The sequence below is a fragment of the Jaculus jaculus genome, chromosome 11 (assembly GCF_020740685.1).
Source record: "Jaculus jaculus isolate mJacJac1 chromosome 11, mJacJac1.mat.Y.cur, whole genome shotgun sequence".
Taxonomy (NCBI): domain Eukaryota; kingdom Metazoa; phylum Chordata; class Mammalia; order Rodentia; family Dipodidae; genus Jaculus; species Jaculus jaculus.
In genome coordinates, this window is record NC_059112.1 from 113,188,190 (window position 1) to 113,201,026 (window position 12,837).

The 12,837-nt window shown below is 45.6% G+C and overlaps 1 protein-coding gene across 1 annotated transcript in view; it reads left to right on the top strand.

Annotated features, from left to right (window-relative positions):
- Positions 1–4,863: 4,863 nt before the first annotated feature.
- The window catches only part of Gmps (guanine monophosphate synthase), a 77,502-nt gene continuing 69,528 nt past the window's right edge, over positions 4,864–12,837 (top strand). Inside the window, exon 1 of the mRNA XM_004652101.2 lies at positions 4,864–5,084. Coding sequence (XP_004652158.1) covers positions 5,058–5,084 — 27 coding nt within the window. The 5' untranslated portion in view covers positions 4,864–5,057. The remainder of the gene's footprint in view (positions 5,085–12,837) is intronic.

Sequence of the window (12,837 nt, forward strand, 5' to 3'; positions counted from 1 at the left end):
TGGGCTGAATTGCCTGCAAAACCAAAGGACCCAGGTTTGATTCCCCAGAACCCACATTAGCCAGATGCACAAGGGGGCACATGCATCTGGAGTTCGTTTGCATTGGCTAGAGGCGCTGGCATGTCCATTCTCTCTGTCTCTATCTCTCTCTGCTTTTAAATAAATAAATAAGATAATCTGCCTGTTTAAGGAACTGCAGTTGTTTAATATGCTTTGCGAGTGGAATGAGGAGGACAGCACTAAGAATGCAGGCTGCAAGGTGAATGAGGGTTGGTCGAATGAATCTCCATGTGTTCAGATGTGCCTATAATCCCAACCACTGATGAGGCTGAGGTCTTTGAAGGCCTCACTGGGTTACAGAGTAAGTTTAGGGCCAGCATGAGCAATTTAGAGAGAAGTTGTCTCAAAATAAAAAATAAAAAGAGGGCTAGTGATGTATCTCAGTGGTAAATTACTGGCCTCGTATGTGCAAGGCCATAGGTTCAATCTCCAGTAGTGCACACAAATGAGAAAAAATAAAATAAAACTCCAATTTAATTTTTAAGAACAATAGGGAGGGGTGTATGTCTTTAATCTCAGGACTCAGGTAGATTATTGTGAGCTCAAGGCCAGCCTGGAACTACAGGGTGAGTGCCAGGTCAGCTTGGGCTACAGTGAGATCCTACCTCAAAAAAACTGAAAAAAGGGACTGGAGAGATGGCTTAATGGCTAAGGCACTTGCCTGCAAAGCCTAAGGACCCAGGTTTGATTCTCCAGTACCCACGTCAGCCAGATGTACAAGGTGGCACTTGTGTCTGGAGTTTGTTTGCAATAGCTGGAGGCCCTGGCAAACTCATTTTCTCTTCCTCTCCCTGCCTCTTCTCTCTCTGATATAAATAAATAAAAATAAAATATTAAAAAACAAAAAAAAAGATAGATAAAAGAACACCAACTACTCTACTATCCTCATGGCATTTATTTGTTTTGGCAGTTAGGGTTATATTGTACCCTCAGGGTCTGAACTGGAGCTGGGCACAGCAAAATGCAGCAAATACTGGTGCTCCATAATAAATAAATAATTGTTGAGAGGCTTTGTTAGAGTAAAGCTAGTACAAGTTTGAGGAAGGGTTTCATTTTAGCTCAGGCTGGCCTGGAACTCACAGGATTCTCCTACTTCAACTTTCCCAGTGCTGGCAGTATAGGCTTAAGCTATCATACTTGGATCTTTATGTTAAAAAATATATTTTTTTTGATGTAGGGTTTCACACTAGCTCAGACTGACCTGGAATTCAATATGTAGTCTCAGGGTGGCCTTGAATTTATGACAATCCTCCTATCTGCCTCCTCTGGTGGGATTAAAGGTGTATGCCACCATGCCTGGCAACATTTTTAGTTTTTATTTATTTGCATATGTGTGTCTGTGTATGGAAGGGGTGCCAGGATCTCTTGGTGCTGCAAACAAATGCTGTCCTGTTGAGTCCTGTGCCTCCTATCTTTATTATTTTTGTTAATTATGAATTTTATGAATATATTGCATGTTGGTCATATTCCCATTAGGTTATACTCTTATATTTTCTTCCCTGGCCCCCATTTTACCAAGGGCCCTCCTCAGTGGTTCATTGATGTTCACTGTGGGGTCATAAATGCATTGGTCTCTGTAGAGAGGGCAATGTCTCAGGGTATGCCTCCCTATATTGTGTCTCTTGCAACTTTTCTGGTCCATCTTCTGTAATGTTCCCTGAGTCTTGCTTAGTGTGTTATAAATCTACTTTAGTGTTAATCTCTCTGCAACGTCTGAATTTCTGCTTTGATGAGTTTTGAGTGCCCTCAGTGTCTATTGCCATCTCCTTAGAGCTGGTTATCTGACTAGAAGGGAGACTAGCACTCTTATTTATTTTTAAATTTATTTGCTTATTTGAGAGAAAGAGAGAGAAGCAGAGAGAAAGGATGAGCACAGTCACTGCAAAGGAACTCAGACACATGCGTCACCTTGTGCAGCTGGCTTAAGTGGGTACTAGGGAATTGAACCTGGGTCCTTAGGCTTTGCAGGTAAGCACCTTAGCTGCTGAGCCAGCTCTCCAGTCCTATTTTTGTTTAAAACTTTTTATGTAAAATATTTTGAGGGGGGGAAGGAGGGAGGGAGAGACCACGCGCGCACCAGAGCCTCTAGCCACTGCAAACTCCAGATGCATGCACCACCTTGTGCAACTTAACTGCTAAGCCAACTCACCAGCTCTATTTTATTTTTGAGGTAGGTATTTTTTTTTTAATTTTTATTAACATTTTCCATGATTATAAAATATATCCCATGGTAATTCCCTCCCTTGAGGTAGGTTTTTAAAACTTTTTATTTATGTCAAATATTTTATTCTTTAAAGGAAAAAGGTAGGGTCTCACTCTAGTCCAGACTGACCTGGAATTCACTATGTAATCTCAGGGTGGCATCAAACTCATGGCGATCCTATTTCTGTCTCCCAAGTGCTAGGATTAAAGGCGTGTGCCACCATGCCTGGCTCAGTTTTTTTTTTTTTTTTAATTAAAGTATTTTGTTTGAAAGAGAGAAAGAGGCAGGTAGAGAGTGGGCATGCTATGGCTTCTAGCCACTGCAAATAAACTCCAGACACATGTGTCACTTGACATGGATCTGACTTGCATCTGTCAAGACATTTCTTGCCATCCCCCTGGTATAGCAGCAAGGTCACTGTGCTCATGACCCTGTGTGGCCCAGCCTTGCACCCAGAGGTATTCAGCAAGCATTGAAGACCCAGGGATTTATTGTGCTGCATGTAGTGCAGGCTTTGTGTTGTTGCTTTGAGGTAAGGTCTTGTAGCCCAGGCTGACCTGGAATTCACTATGTAGTCTCAGGATGGCCTTGAACTCAAGGTGATCCTTCTACCTATGCCTTCCTAGTGCTGGGATTAAAGGCGTGTGCCCATGCCAAGCCCAGCACCCATATTTAAGTGGATATTTCTTCTGTAATGTTCAGGATGACCTGGAATTCACAATGTAGTCTCAGGCTGGCCTTGAATTCCCAGTGATCCTACCACCTCTGCCTCCTGAGTGCTGGTATTAAAAGCATGTGCCACCATGCCCTGTTTAAGAGATTTAAATAAAAAAAGAAAACTTTTTTAAGTTTATTAGATCGATAGAGAGAAAATGGGCATGCCAGGGCCTCTAGCCACTGAAAATGAACTCCAGATGAGTGTGCCCCCTTGTGCATCTGGCTTATGTGGGTCCTGGAGAGTTGAACCTGGGTCCTTCGGCTTTGCAGGCAAGTCCCTTAACTGCTAAACCATCTCTCCAGCTCCCCCTTTTTTTCTTTAAAGAATATTTATTTATTTGAGAGAGAGGATAAATGGGTGCTCCAGGGCCACCTGTTGCTGCAAACAAACACCAGACACATGCCCTCACTCCTTTAAGAGCCTTTTTGATGGGTATAAGCCACTTTTCTTATCCAAAGAATAGTGGGGGCTTCTCTGTGCCGTCTATAAACTTTTCTATCCAACAGATTGACTTGGTTCTCCAGATAGTAGTTCTTTCACACTGAGCTGACCTCAGTCAATCAAGAGCTGCTGATTATCACATAGGTTTTTTTTTTAAGGTTGGCGGGGGAGAGAATTGGTTCAACAGGGCCTCAGCCACTGCACTTGAACTCCAGCCATTTGTGCCATCTACTGGGTATGTGCGACCTTGTGCTTGCCTCATCTTTGTGTGTCTGATTTACCTGGGATCTGGAGAGTTGAACATTGGTCCTTAGGCTTCCCAGGCAAGCACCTTAACCACTAAGCCATCTCTCTAGCCCTGCATAAGGTTTTGAGACCATGTGTTGTATGTAGCATAGGCTGGTGGTACAGCAATCCCCCTGCCTTAATCTCCCAAATGCTGGGATTATGGGTCTGAGCTACCACTTCCAGGTCCAAGTTGTTACTGTTACACCTCTATTCTGATTTAGGCTTTCTGGTAAATACTTGCCTTGTTGAATGCCAAGAGGGTAGCTGGAGGAACTATATGTCACCCAAAACTGGTCCAATAAAAACATTGTAGGGGCTGGAGAGATGGCTTAGCGGTTAAGTGTTTGCCTGTGAAGCTTAAGGGACCCCAATTCGAGGCTCAATTCCTCAGGGCCTACGTAAGCCAGATGCACAAGATGGCGCATGTATCTGGAGTTCATTTTCAGTGGCTGAAGTCCCTGGTGCTCCCGTTCTCTCTCCCCCTCTGTTGTTCCCAAATAAATAAATAAATAAAAATAAACAACAACAAAAACACTGTAGTGCAAACACAGCTTCAGAACAGCCCCGCTGCCTATAAGGCTGCGGCTGTAAAATTCTGTTCCTTTTGGAAATCCTGAACATACTGTAGAAATTTTGATGGACTTAAATGATAGCAGAATCCTTGAGCTGTGACCATGAAACTTTTCAAAGCAGAAAGCAAAGCTGTTTTTTTCTCTCTGGAGAGGGTGAAGGCCGCGCCATCCGCCAACTTCCTTCCGGGGCCCAGGTCTCCCTAGTGCCCCTGACGTTGGCCTGCAGCAAGCCAGCTCGGCTTTCACCCGGGAGGGCGACACTGGCCCGGGCGGCTGACGGGCTCTAGCGCCACTCGCTTCTTTCTTCCTAGTCCCGCAACCAAGTTTCTCCACCTCAGGGCGGGTGACTCCTCCGGGGGTGGGCCTTAGGGGCGGAGCCTGAGTCGTAGACCACGCCCTGGGGGCGGGCCAGTTGGCTGGCGGGGTGTGGGCAAGGGAGCCGCTTCGCTGCGGAGCCTACGGCGCTCGGGCTCCTCCCAGCGGCCGGCGGGGGCGGAAGCGGGAGGCGGGCGCAGCGTGTGCGCGGCTGGTCTCTTCTCCCGCGGCGCAGGGGCCCGCGCTGCGCGGCGTGGCGCGGCGCGGCACGGCACGGCACGGCGCGGCTGTTGGTGTACTCGGCGCTTCTCGCGCGGTGGCCTCGTCTCCGTGGCGAGCTGCTCCGTGACTAGGCCTTTTTCTTAGCCTTGGTCCGCGGTGCGGACCCTTCCAGCATTCTCTCGCCCGGTCTTATAGTCTGGTAGCCGCCACCGCAACCCCGGCTTCGGCCCTTGCCCCGATGGCTCTGTGCAACGGAGACTCCAAGGTCAGTGTCGGGTGTGGGAGTCCCTTCCTTACTATCTCCCAGCGGAAGCGAGGCCCCAGACCAGGAGCGTCGGCGCGGGGCCCTTCCGCGACCCCTTTCCTTCCCCTCCCCAGACAGTCCGCGCCGCCCAGCGGCAGGGCCAGCGCTGCGCGGCGGAGTCCCTGGTCGGGCCTGTGACGTTTCCTCTCCTCGGAATCCGCGGTGCTTTGTTGGCTTTGCCAGCGTGTTGAAGTCGGGGCCTCTGGGAGGGCGTCAGCTGTCCGAGGCCCTGCCGCTGGCCCCCGGTGCTCCTGCGGCTGTGGGACGCGGAGCCCTGGAGCACTGCCGAGGGTGGGGCCAGAAAGCGCGGGATCCTAGGGTCTTCTTCGGCCTCAAAGGCCGGGGTCTGCTCGGGGATCCTCGAGGCCCGAGCAGTGTCGAAGTCTCAAGTGAGGTGTTACAGCCGGCCGGGCCCTACAGTCTTCCCGCCACCCGGTTTCCCGCCAGCCCCTCCCCCGCGCCGACCTGCGGGGCCTCGGCGACACTCACGGGGAAGGCTCTGGTCACAGCCAGTGGCCCCGGGGTCGGTCTCTCAGCCCTCTAGATGCCCTGGTTCTGCTCGCCTTCATCCTGCTCCCTGTTTGCCTTGCTGATAAGTGGGAGGCCTGTCCTGCCGTTGGGGTTCCTTCCCGGGACGCGAGGGGATCTGGAGCCCTGGGGAGTCGGAAAGTTGGAAGAGACGCGAGAGCGTTCGGCAGTTGCTGCTCACCTCGCCTCCCAACTCCAGCGTTGCTTTAGACCCACTTTTCATCCCGGTTCTGAATTGGGCACCTTCGCTCACTTCTGAATTCAGATTTTCATTGGCCTGGAGTCTTTCCGACCCTCAGAAAGTCAGTTTTGCTAGCTTGCAGTTTTGAAATGTGATTGAGGGCTGGCGAGATGGCTCAGTACTTAAAGACACTTGATTGAAATGCGATTTACACGAGCAACATTCTCGTGGTCTGTGATGGCCTAGCTTTAAGGACCTGGTCAAATTTGTTGCAGGTGTATGAAATTTCAAGGTTTGGACTAGGGATTGGTGTTCTAAGTTAGGACTGTAGTGCCTTCCTGAACTTAAATAATATACAAAAGTGGTGCCTAAATATCACAACGTAGTAGGCCCTCTCTGTGAATGGTTACTTATACTTAGTAATCATTCAAACTGTATTGAACAGATTAATCAAATGTATGAGGTACCACCTGCCTTCAAACCTAGGCACCTGTGATGCTCAAGACAGTAACCCTCAGCACACACTAATTGATAATCATCTTTCTTCTAATTCTGAATTTTGCTACTCATTGAAAGAATTCATCTTTATGGTGGTGCATGAGTCAGTTATGGTATTGGGACTTAAAACCAATTTACAAGCTTTTAAAAATTATGCATTTGAAGAGTATTTTCACAAAATTAAGTCACATCAGAAAGTTCAAAATTCAGTTTTCAAATGATCTGTCTTAGGAGTATAAAGTTAGAATTATTTCCACCTTTTTTGTTTGTTTAGTTCTTTTTAAAATTTTTATTTATTTATTTATTTATTTATTTATTTATTTGAGAGCGACAGACACAGAGAGAAAGAGAGAGAGAATGGGCGCGCCAGGGCTTCCAGCCTCTGCAAACGAGCTCCAGACGCATGCGCCCCCTTGTGCATCTGGCTAACGTGGGACCTGGGGAAGCGAGCCTCGAACCGGGGTCCTTAGGCTTCACAGGCAAGCGCTTAACCGCTAAGCCATGTCTCCAGCCCTTGTTTGTTTAGTTTTTGAGGAAGTGTATCACAGTAATCCAGGCTAAACTGAAACTCACTCTGTGGTCCCTGTCTTGCTCCAAACTCACAGCTATGCTCCTACCTCTGCCACTTGAGTGCTGGGATTAAACGCGTGTGCCACGGAGCCTGGCTCATTACTGGATTAAGAAAAAAATTTTTTAGGGCTAGAGACATGGCTTAGTGGTTAAAGTGTTTGCCTGCGAAGCCTAAGGACCCAGGTTTGATTTTCCAGGTTCCACATAAGCCAGATGCACAAGGTGGCACATATGTCTGGAGTTCATTTGCAGTAGCTGGAGGCCCTGGCATGCCCATTCTCTCTCTCTGTGTCTCAAATAAAAACAAATTAAAGAAAATTTGTGAGCAGAGAGGGGGTTGGTTGAGAGGGAGAGAGACAGTGAGTGACTGAGCACACCAGGGCCTCTTGCCACTTGCAAATGAACTGCATACACATGCATCACTTTGTGCATCTGGCTTTTCGTGGGTACTGGCTGGGAGGTTTAGCAAGCAAACACCTTTTAACTGCTGAGTATTCTTTCTCCCCAGCCTTTGGAATTTTCTTTTTTTAACTTATTCTTACTTATTTATTTATTATCAGATTTCTTAGCTGGTGGAATCTAGGTGTGTCAAGATTAGAAGTTAAAAGGAAACTAGATGTCAGAGAGAGGTTGTTAGTAAATGGCTATTAAAAGGGACAAGAGAGCCTAAAATAATTTTGGCTCTTAACCTACAATGTTCCATCTTTCCATAAATATGCTGTTCTACTTAGCCAAGGACAAACATTCTGCAGCATCTTTAATGTAGATGCTTCTTCTCTGGGGCCCTTAAATTCCTACTATTGGTCAACCTTTCCTCATCCCCTCTTTTTTGCCCTCTAGTCTTTGTAATCACCATTCTACTCTCAGCTTCTGTGAGATGAATATTATAGATTCTATATATGGTGAGACCATGTTTTACTTACTTTTCTTTGCCTGATTTCTTTCACTAACTGTAGCCCTCCAGTTTTATCACCATTGTTACAAATGGCAAGTTTTTTTGTTTTTTTTTTTTAAATGGCTGAGTACTATTCCCTACCTCGTCTCTCTTTTTCTCTGTTCCAAGGTGTCTTGGAGCTCACTGTGCAGCTAAGGCTGGCCTGATACTTATAGCACTTCAATTTATTTTCTTTATACACTTATCAGTTGGTCGACACTCCAGTAAACATGGGAATGCAGATGTTTCTTTGACATACAGATACATCATTTCCTTTGAATGATGTGTGCCCAATAGTTAAATTGTTGAAACATGGTAGCTTTTTTTTTGAGGGGGGGGTTCGAGGTAGGGTCTCACCCTAGCTCAGGCTGACCTGGAATTCACTATGTAGTCTCAGGTTGACCTCCAACTCACAGTGATCCTCTGACCTCTGCCTCCCTAGTGTTGGGACTAAAGGTGTGCACTACCATGCCTGGTTCCTCCTCTTTTTTTTTTGTTAACATATCTTCATTTTATTTTATTTTTATATTTATTTATTTATTTGGCAGAGAAAGAGGGAGGGAGAGAGAGAATGGCGAGCCAGGGCCTCCAGCCGCTGCACATGAACTCCAGATGTATGTATCCCCTTGTTGCCTTGCGCATCTGGCTGACATGGGTCCTAGGGAATAGAACCTGGGTCTTTTGGCTTTGCAAGCAAACACCTTAACTGCTGAGACATCCCTCCAGCCCTAAACATGATCTTTTAAATTTAACTTAATTTATTTATTTGAGGAAGAGAGAGGCAGATAGAGAATGGATGCACAGAGCCTTTACCCACTGCAGATGAACTCCAGTTATATACCACCTTATGTGGCTTATGTGGATACTGGGGAATTGAACCTGGGTCCTTAGGTTTGCAGGCAAGCACCTTATCTGCTAAGCCATCTCTCCAGTCCCCCTCCTCTTTTTTTTACTTTTGGTTTTTCGAGGTAGAGTCTCACTTTAGCCCAGGCTGACCTAGAATTCACTCTAGTCTCAGGGTGGGCTCAAACTCACAATGATCCTCCTACCTCTGCTTCCTGAGTTGCCTCCTGAGTGCAGGGATTAAAGGCGTGTGCTACCATGCGTGGCCTTTTTTTTTTTTTTTTTTTTAAGGTAATGTCTCACTCTAGCTCAGGCTGATCTGGATTTAACTATGTAGTCTCAGGGTGGCCTCAAACTCATTATGATCCTCCTACTTTTGCCTCCCGATTACTGGGATTAAAGGCATGTGCCACCAGGCCCAGCTCACCTCCTCTTAAAAAAAAAAAAAAATTGTTTGAGAGAGAAAGACGCAGAAAGAGAGAGAGGGTAGAGAGAGAATGGGCGCACCAGGGCTTCCAGCCGCTACAAATGAACTCCAGATGGATGTGTCACCTTGTGCATCTGGCTTACATGGGTTCTGGGGAATTGAAATGAGGTCCTTTGGCTTTGCAGGCAAGTGTCTTAACTGCTGAGCCATCTGTCCAGTCGTGTGTCCCCCCCCCCGCCCCGTCCCTTTAAAAAAAAATTTTTTTTTTTTTGAGGTAGGGTTTTCTTCTAGCCCAGGCTGACCTGAAATTCACTATGTAGTATGTAGTATCAGGGTGGCCTAGTATTCAAGGTAGTCCTCCTACCTCTGTCTCCTGAGTGCTGGGATTAAAGCCATGTGCCGCTATATCCGGCTCCCCTCTTCCTTAAAAAAATTTTTCATATGAGAGACAGAAAGAGAAAGAAGGGGTGTGCCAGGGCCATGTGCTACTGCAAATGATTTCTAGGTGTATGCACTGCTTTGTGCATCTGGGTTTATGTGGGTACTATGAACTCAGCATTTGGGAGACAAAAGAATCACAAATCCAGGGCACAAGACCATGTTTATAAATACAGATTTTAGTTTTTTATTATTACTATTATTATTTTGGTTTTTTCAAGGTAGAGTTTCACTCTAGTCTAGGCTGACCTGGAATTCACTATGTAGTCTCAGGTGGCCTTGAACTCACGGTAATCCTCCTACCTCTGCTTCCTGAGTGCTGGGATTAAAGGCTTGCACCACCATGCCTGGCCTTTTATATATAGATTTGACAAAGCTGATGAAAATAAAAATAAATCATTGTGAGTTTAAGGTTAGTTAATGGCTTAATAGGTAAGAGTGCTTGCCATACAAGCATGAGAGCCTGAGATGGCCTAAGTACTGTTCCCCTGTTGTAACCCCAGTTCTGAGAAGCACAGACAGAAGAATTGCTGGGGCTTGCTGGTTAGGCAGTCTGAGAAAAAACTCCCAAGTTTAGTGAGAGAGTCTGTCTTAAGGAGTCAAAGCAGAAGAGTGATAGAGGAGGACACTCAACCACTTCCTCTGGCCTCTGTGTGCATGTGCATGGCACATACATATCTTAACACCACACCACCCATACCTCCCCGCCCCCCACAAATTCAAACTTGGTGCTGGTGCAGCACTTTAAAAGCTGTTTTATGGGTTGGAGAGATGGGCTTGCAAAGCCTAAGGCTGAAGGCTCAAGTCCCCTGTACCCATGTAAGTCAAGTTCATTTGCAGTTGTTAGAGACCCTGCCATGTCCATTCTCTCTCTCTCCCTTTCTCTCAAATAAATAAATAGGGTTTTAAACTTGTTAGTAAGACCATTAGTTTGTCTGTTAGGTCCATCTAGTACAGAGTGAGTTCCAGGTCAGCTTGGGCTACAGTGAGACCCTACCTCACACATACAAAAAAAACCTTATCTGGCCAGGCATGGTGGTGCACCCCTTTAGTCCCAGCACTCGAGGCAGAGGTAGGATCACCATGAGTTTGAGGCTACCCTGAGACCACATAGTGAATTCCAGGTCAGCCTGAGCTAGACTGAGATCCTACTCAAAAACAAAAAACAAAAGAAAAGAAAACAACAACAACAAAAATACCTTATCTGTGACCAGGAAGAAAAACTCCCAGATGGAGTTGAGCACACTCATGAAATGCTGAATCATCAAAATTGCACACGCGCTTTCCCTCTCTCTCTCTCTCTCTCTCTGTGTCTGTCTCTCTCAAATAAATAAATAAATAAAAAATTGCACACGCTGCTGTGGGTGGTGGTGCATGCTTTTTAATTCTAGCACACAGGAGGCAGAGTAGGAGGATCTCCATGAGTTTGAGGCCAACCTGAGACTACATAGTGAATTCCAGGTCAGACCATGTCTGGCTTCCATGGCTTTTATTAATAACTGCATTCGGTGACAGAAATCTCTTTCCTGATAAGATTGTAGGCTTCTGTGTATTAAAAACTCCTTAAGGGGGCTGGAGAGATGGCTTAGCGGTTAAGTGCTTGCCTGTGAAGCCTAAGGATCCCGGTTCGAGGCTCAGTTCCCCAGGTCCCACGTTAGCCAGATGCACAAGGGGGCGCACGCGTCTGGAGTTCGTTTGCTGGAAGCCCTGGTGCGCCCATTCTTTCTCTCTCCCTCTATCTGTCTTTCTCTCTGTGTCTGTCGCTCTCAAATAAATAAATAAAAAAAAATTAAAAAAAAAAACTCCTTAAGTTTTTGGTTAACAGACTAATCCACCACAAAACTCTATATTACTTACAATTTATTTTCCTCCTTACCTGAATCAATGCATACTTTTGATTACAGAGCTCCAGTTCCTTTGATGCAGCTGAGTTGCTTCCTACATAGGTTTTGTATGCAGTAGAGATGGAGGTCATTGGGAATCATTTATTCCCATCAGCTTGCATTTTTCAGTTCTTGAGGGACTAACTTGTCATATAATTAGTTTTATGGCAAATGCTTTTGGTTTTGAAATGAGGTTGTTCAGTAATATGGGGGGGTTCAGGTAAGTCCCCAAATGGTTAAATACCATCTCTCTAGAGCCTGTTGGATCTTATGAATATGATTTAGTTTTCTTCCTTAATATTTTTTCTTGGAAGTTTTTTTTTTTTTTTTTTTTTGAGGGGGGTCATGGTCTTTGTTATGTAGCGCAAGCTGGCCTAGAGCCTGCTAGATAGGCTACTTTGACCTTGAACTCACTACTCTCCTGCCTCTTCCAGAGTACTAGGATTAAAGGCCTATGTCACCATGGCTAGTCATCAGGATGTTTTCTATGTTGAGAGCTTGAAAATCTAATTATTAAACTTTGCTGCTAAGTGTTCAGGGAAAATAAATGAAGCAGTTTTTTAGTGATAGACGCTTTGCTTTTATTATGTGGTACTTTTTTTTTTTTTTTTTTGCTTCACCCTGAGTTGTTGAAAACTATGTTCTGGAAAAGTAAGTTGGTATCCAATGTAGAAGTGAGGCAGGGAGACAGTGTCCTCAGTGGTTTCTGATATCATGTAATTTAACTTTACAAATTTTTTTTTTGTTCATTTTATACCTTTTTTCTTTTTTTGGTTTTTCCAGGTAGGGTGTCATACTAGTCCAGGCTGACCTGGAGTTCACTCTGTCATCTCAGGGTGGCCTTGAACTCATGGCAATCCTCCTACCTCTACCTCTTGAGTGTTGGGATTAAAGGCGTGTGCCACCACACCCGGCCATTTTATACCTTTTTAAAAATACTTTACTATTGGGCTGGAGAGATGGCTTAGTGGTTAAGGTAATTGTCTGCAAAGCCAGAGGACCTGTTTGATTCCCCAGGACCCATGTAAGCCAGATGTACAAGGTGGCACATGCTTCTGGAGTTCATTTGCAGTGACTGGAGGCCCTGGTGCACCCACTCACTCTCCCTCTGCCTCTTTCTCTCTCAAATAAATAAAAATAGCTTAAAAATAAATACATAATTGACAACTACTTTACTTTTTAATTTGAAAGGAGAGGGAGGGAAAATGAATATTTATGCCAGGGCCTCTTGCCCTGCAAATGAACTCCAGGTGCATACACTTTGTGCATCTGGCTTTAAGTGGGTTCTGGAGACTGTAACCCAGGCTGTCAGGGTTTTTTCTTTTTTTCATAGTAGGGTCTCATTCTAGCCCAGGCTGACCTGGGATTCACTATGTAGTCTCAGGGTGACCTCAAACTCTTGGTGAGCCTCC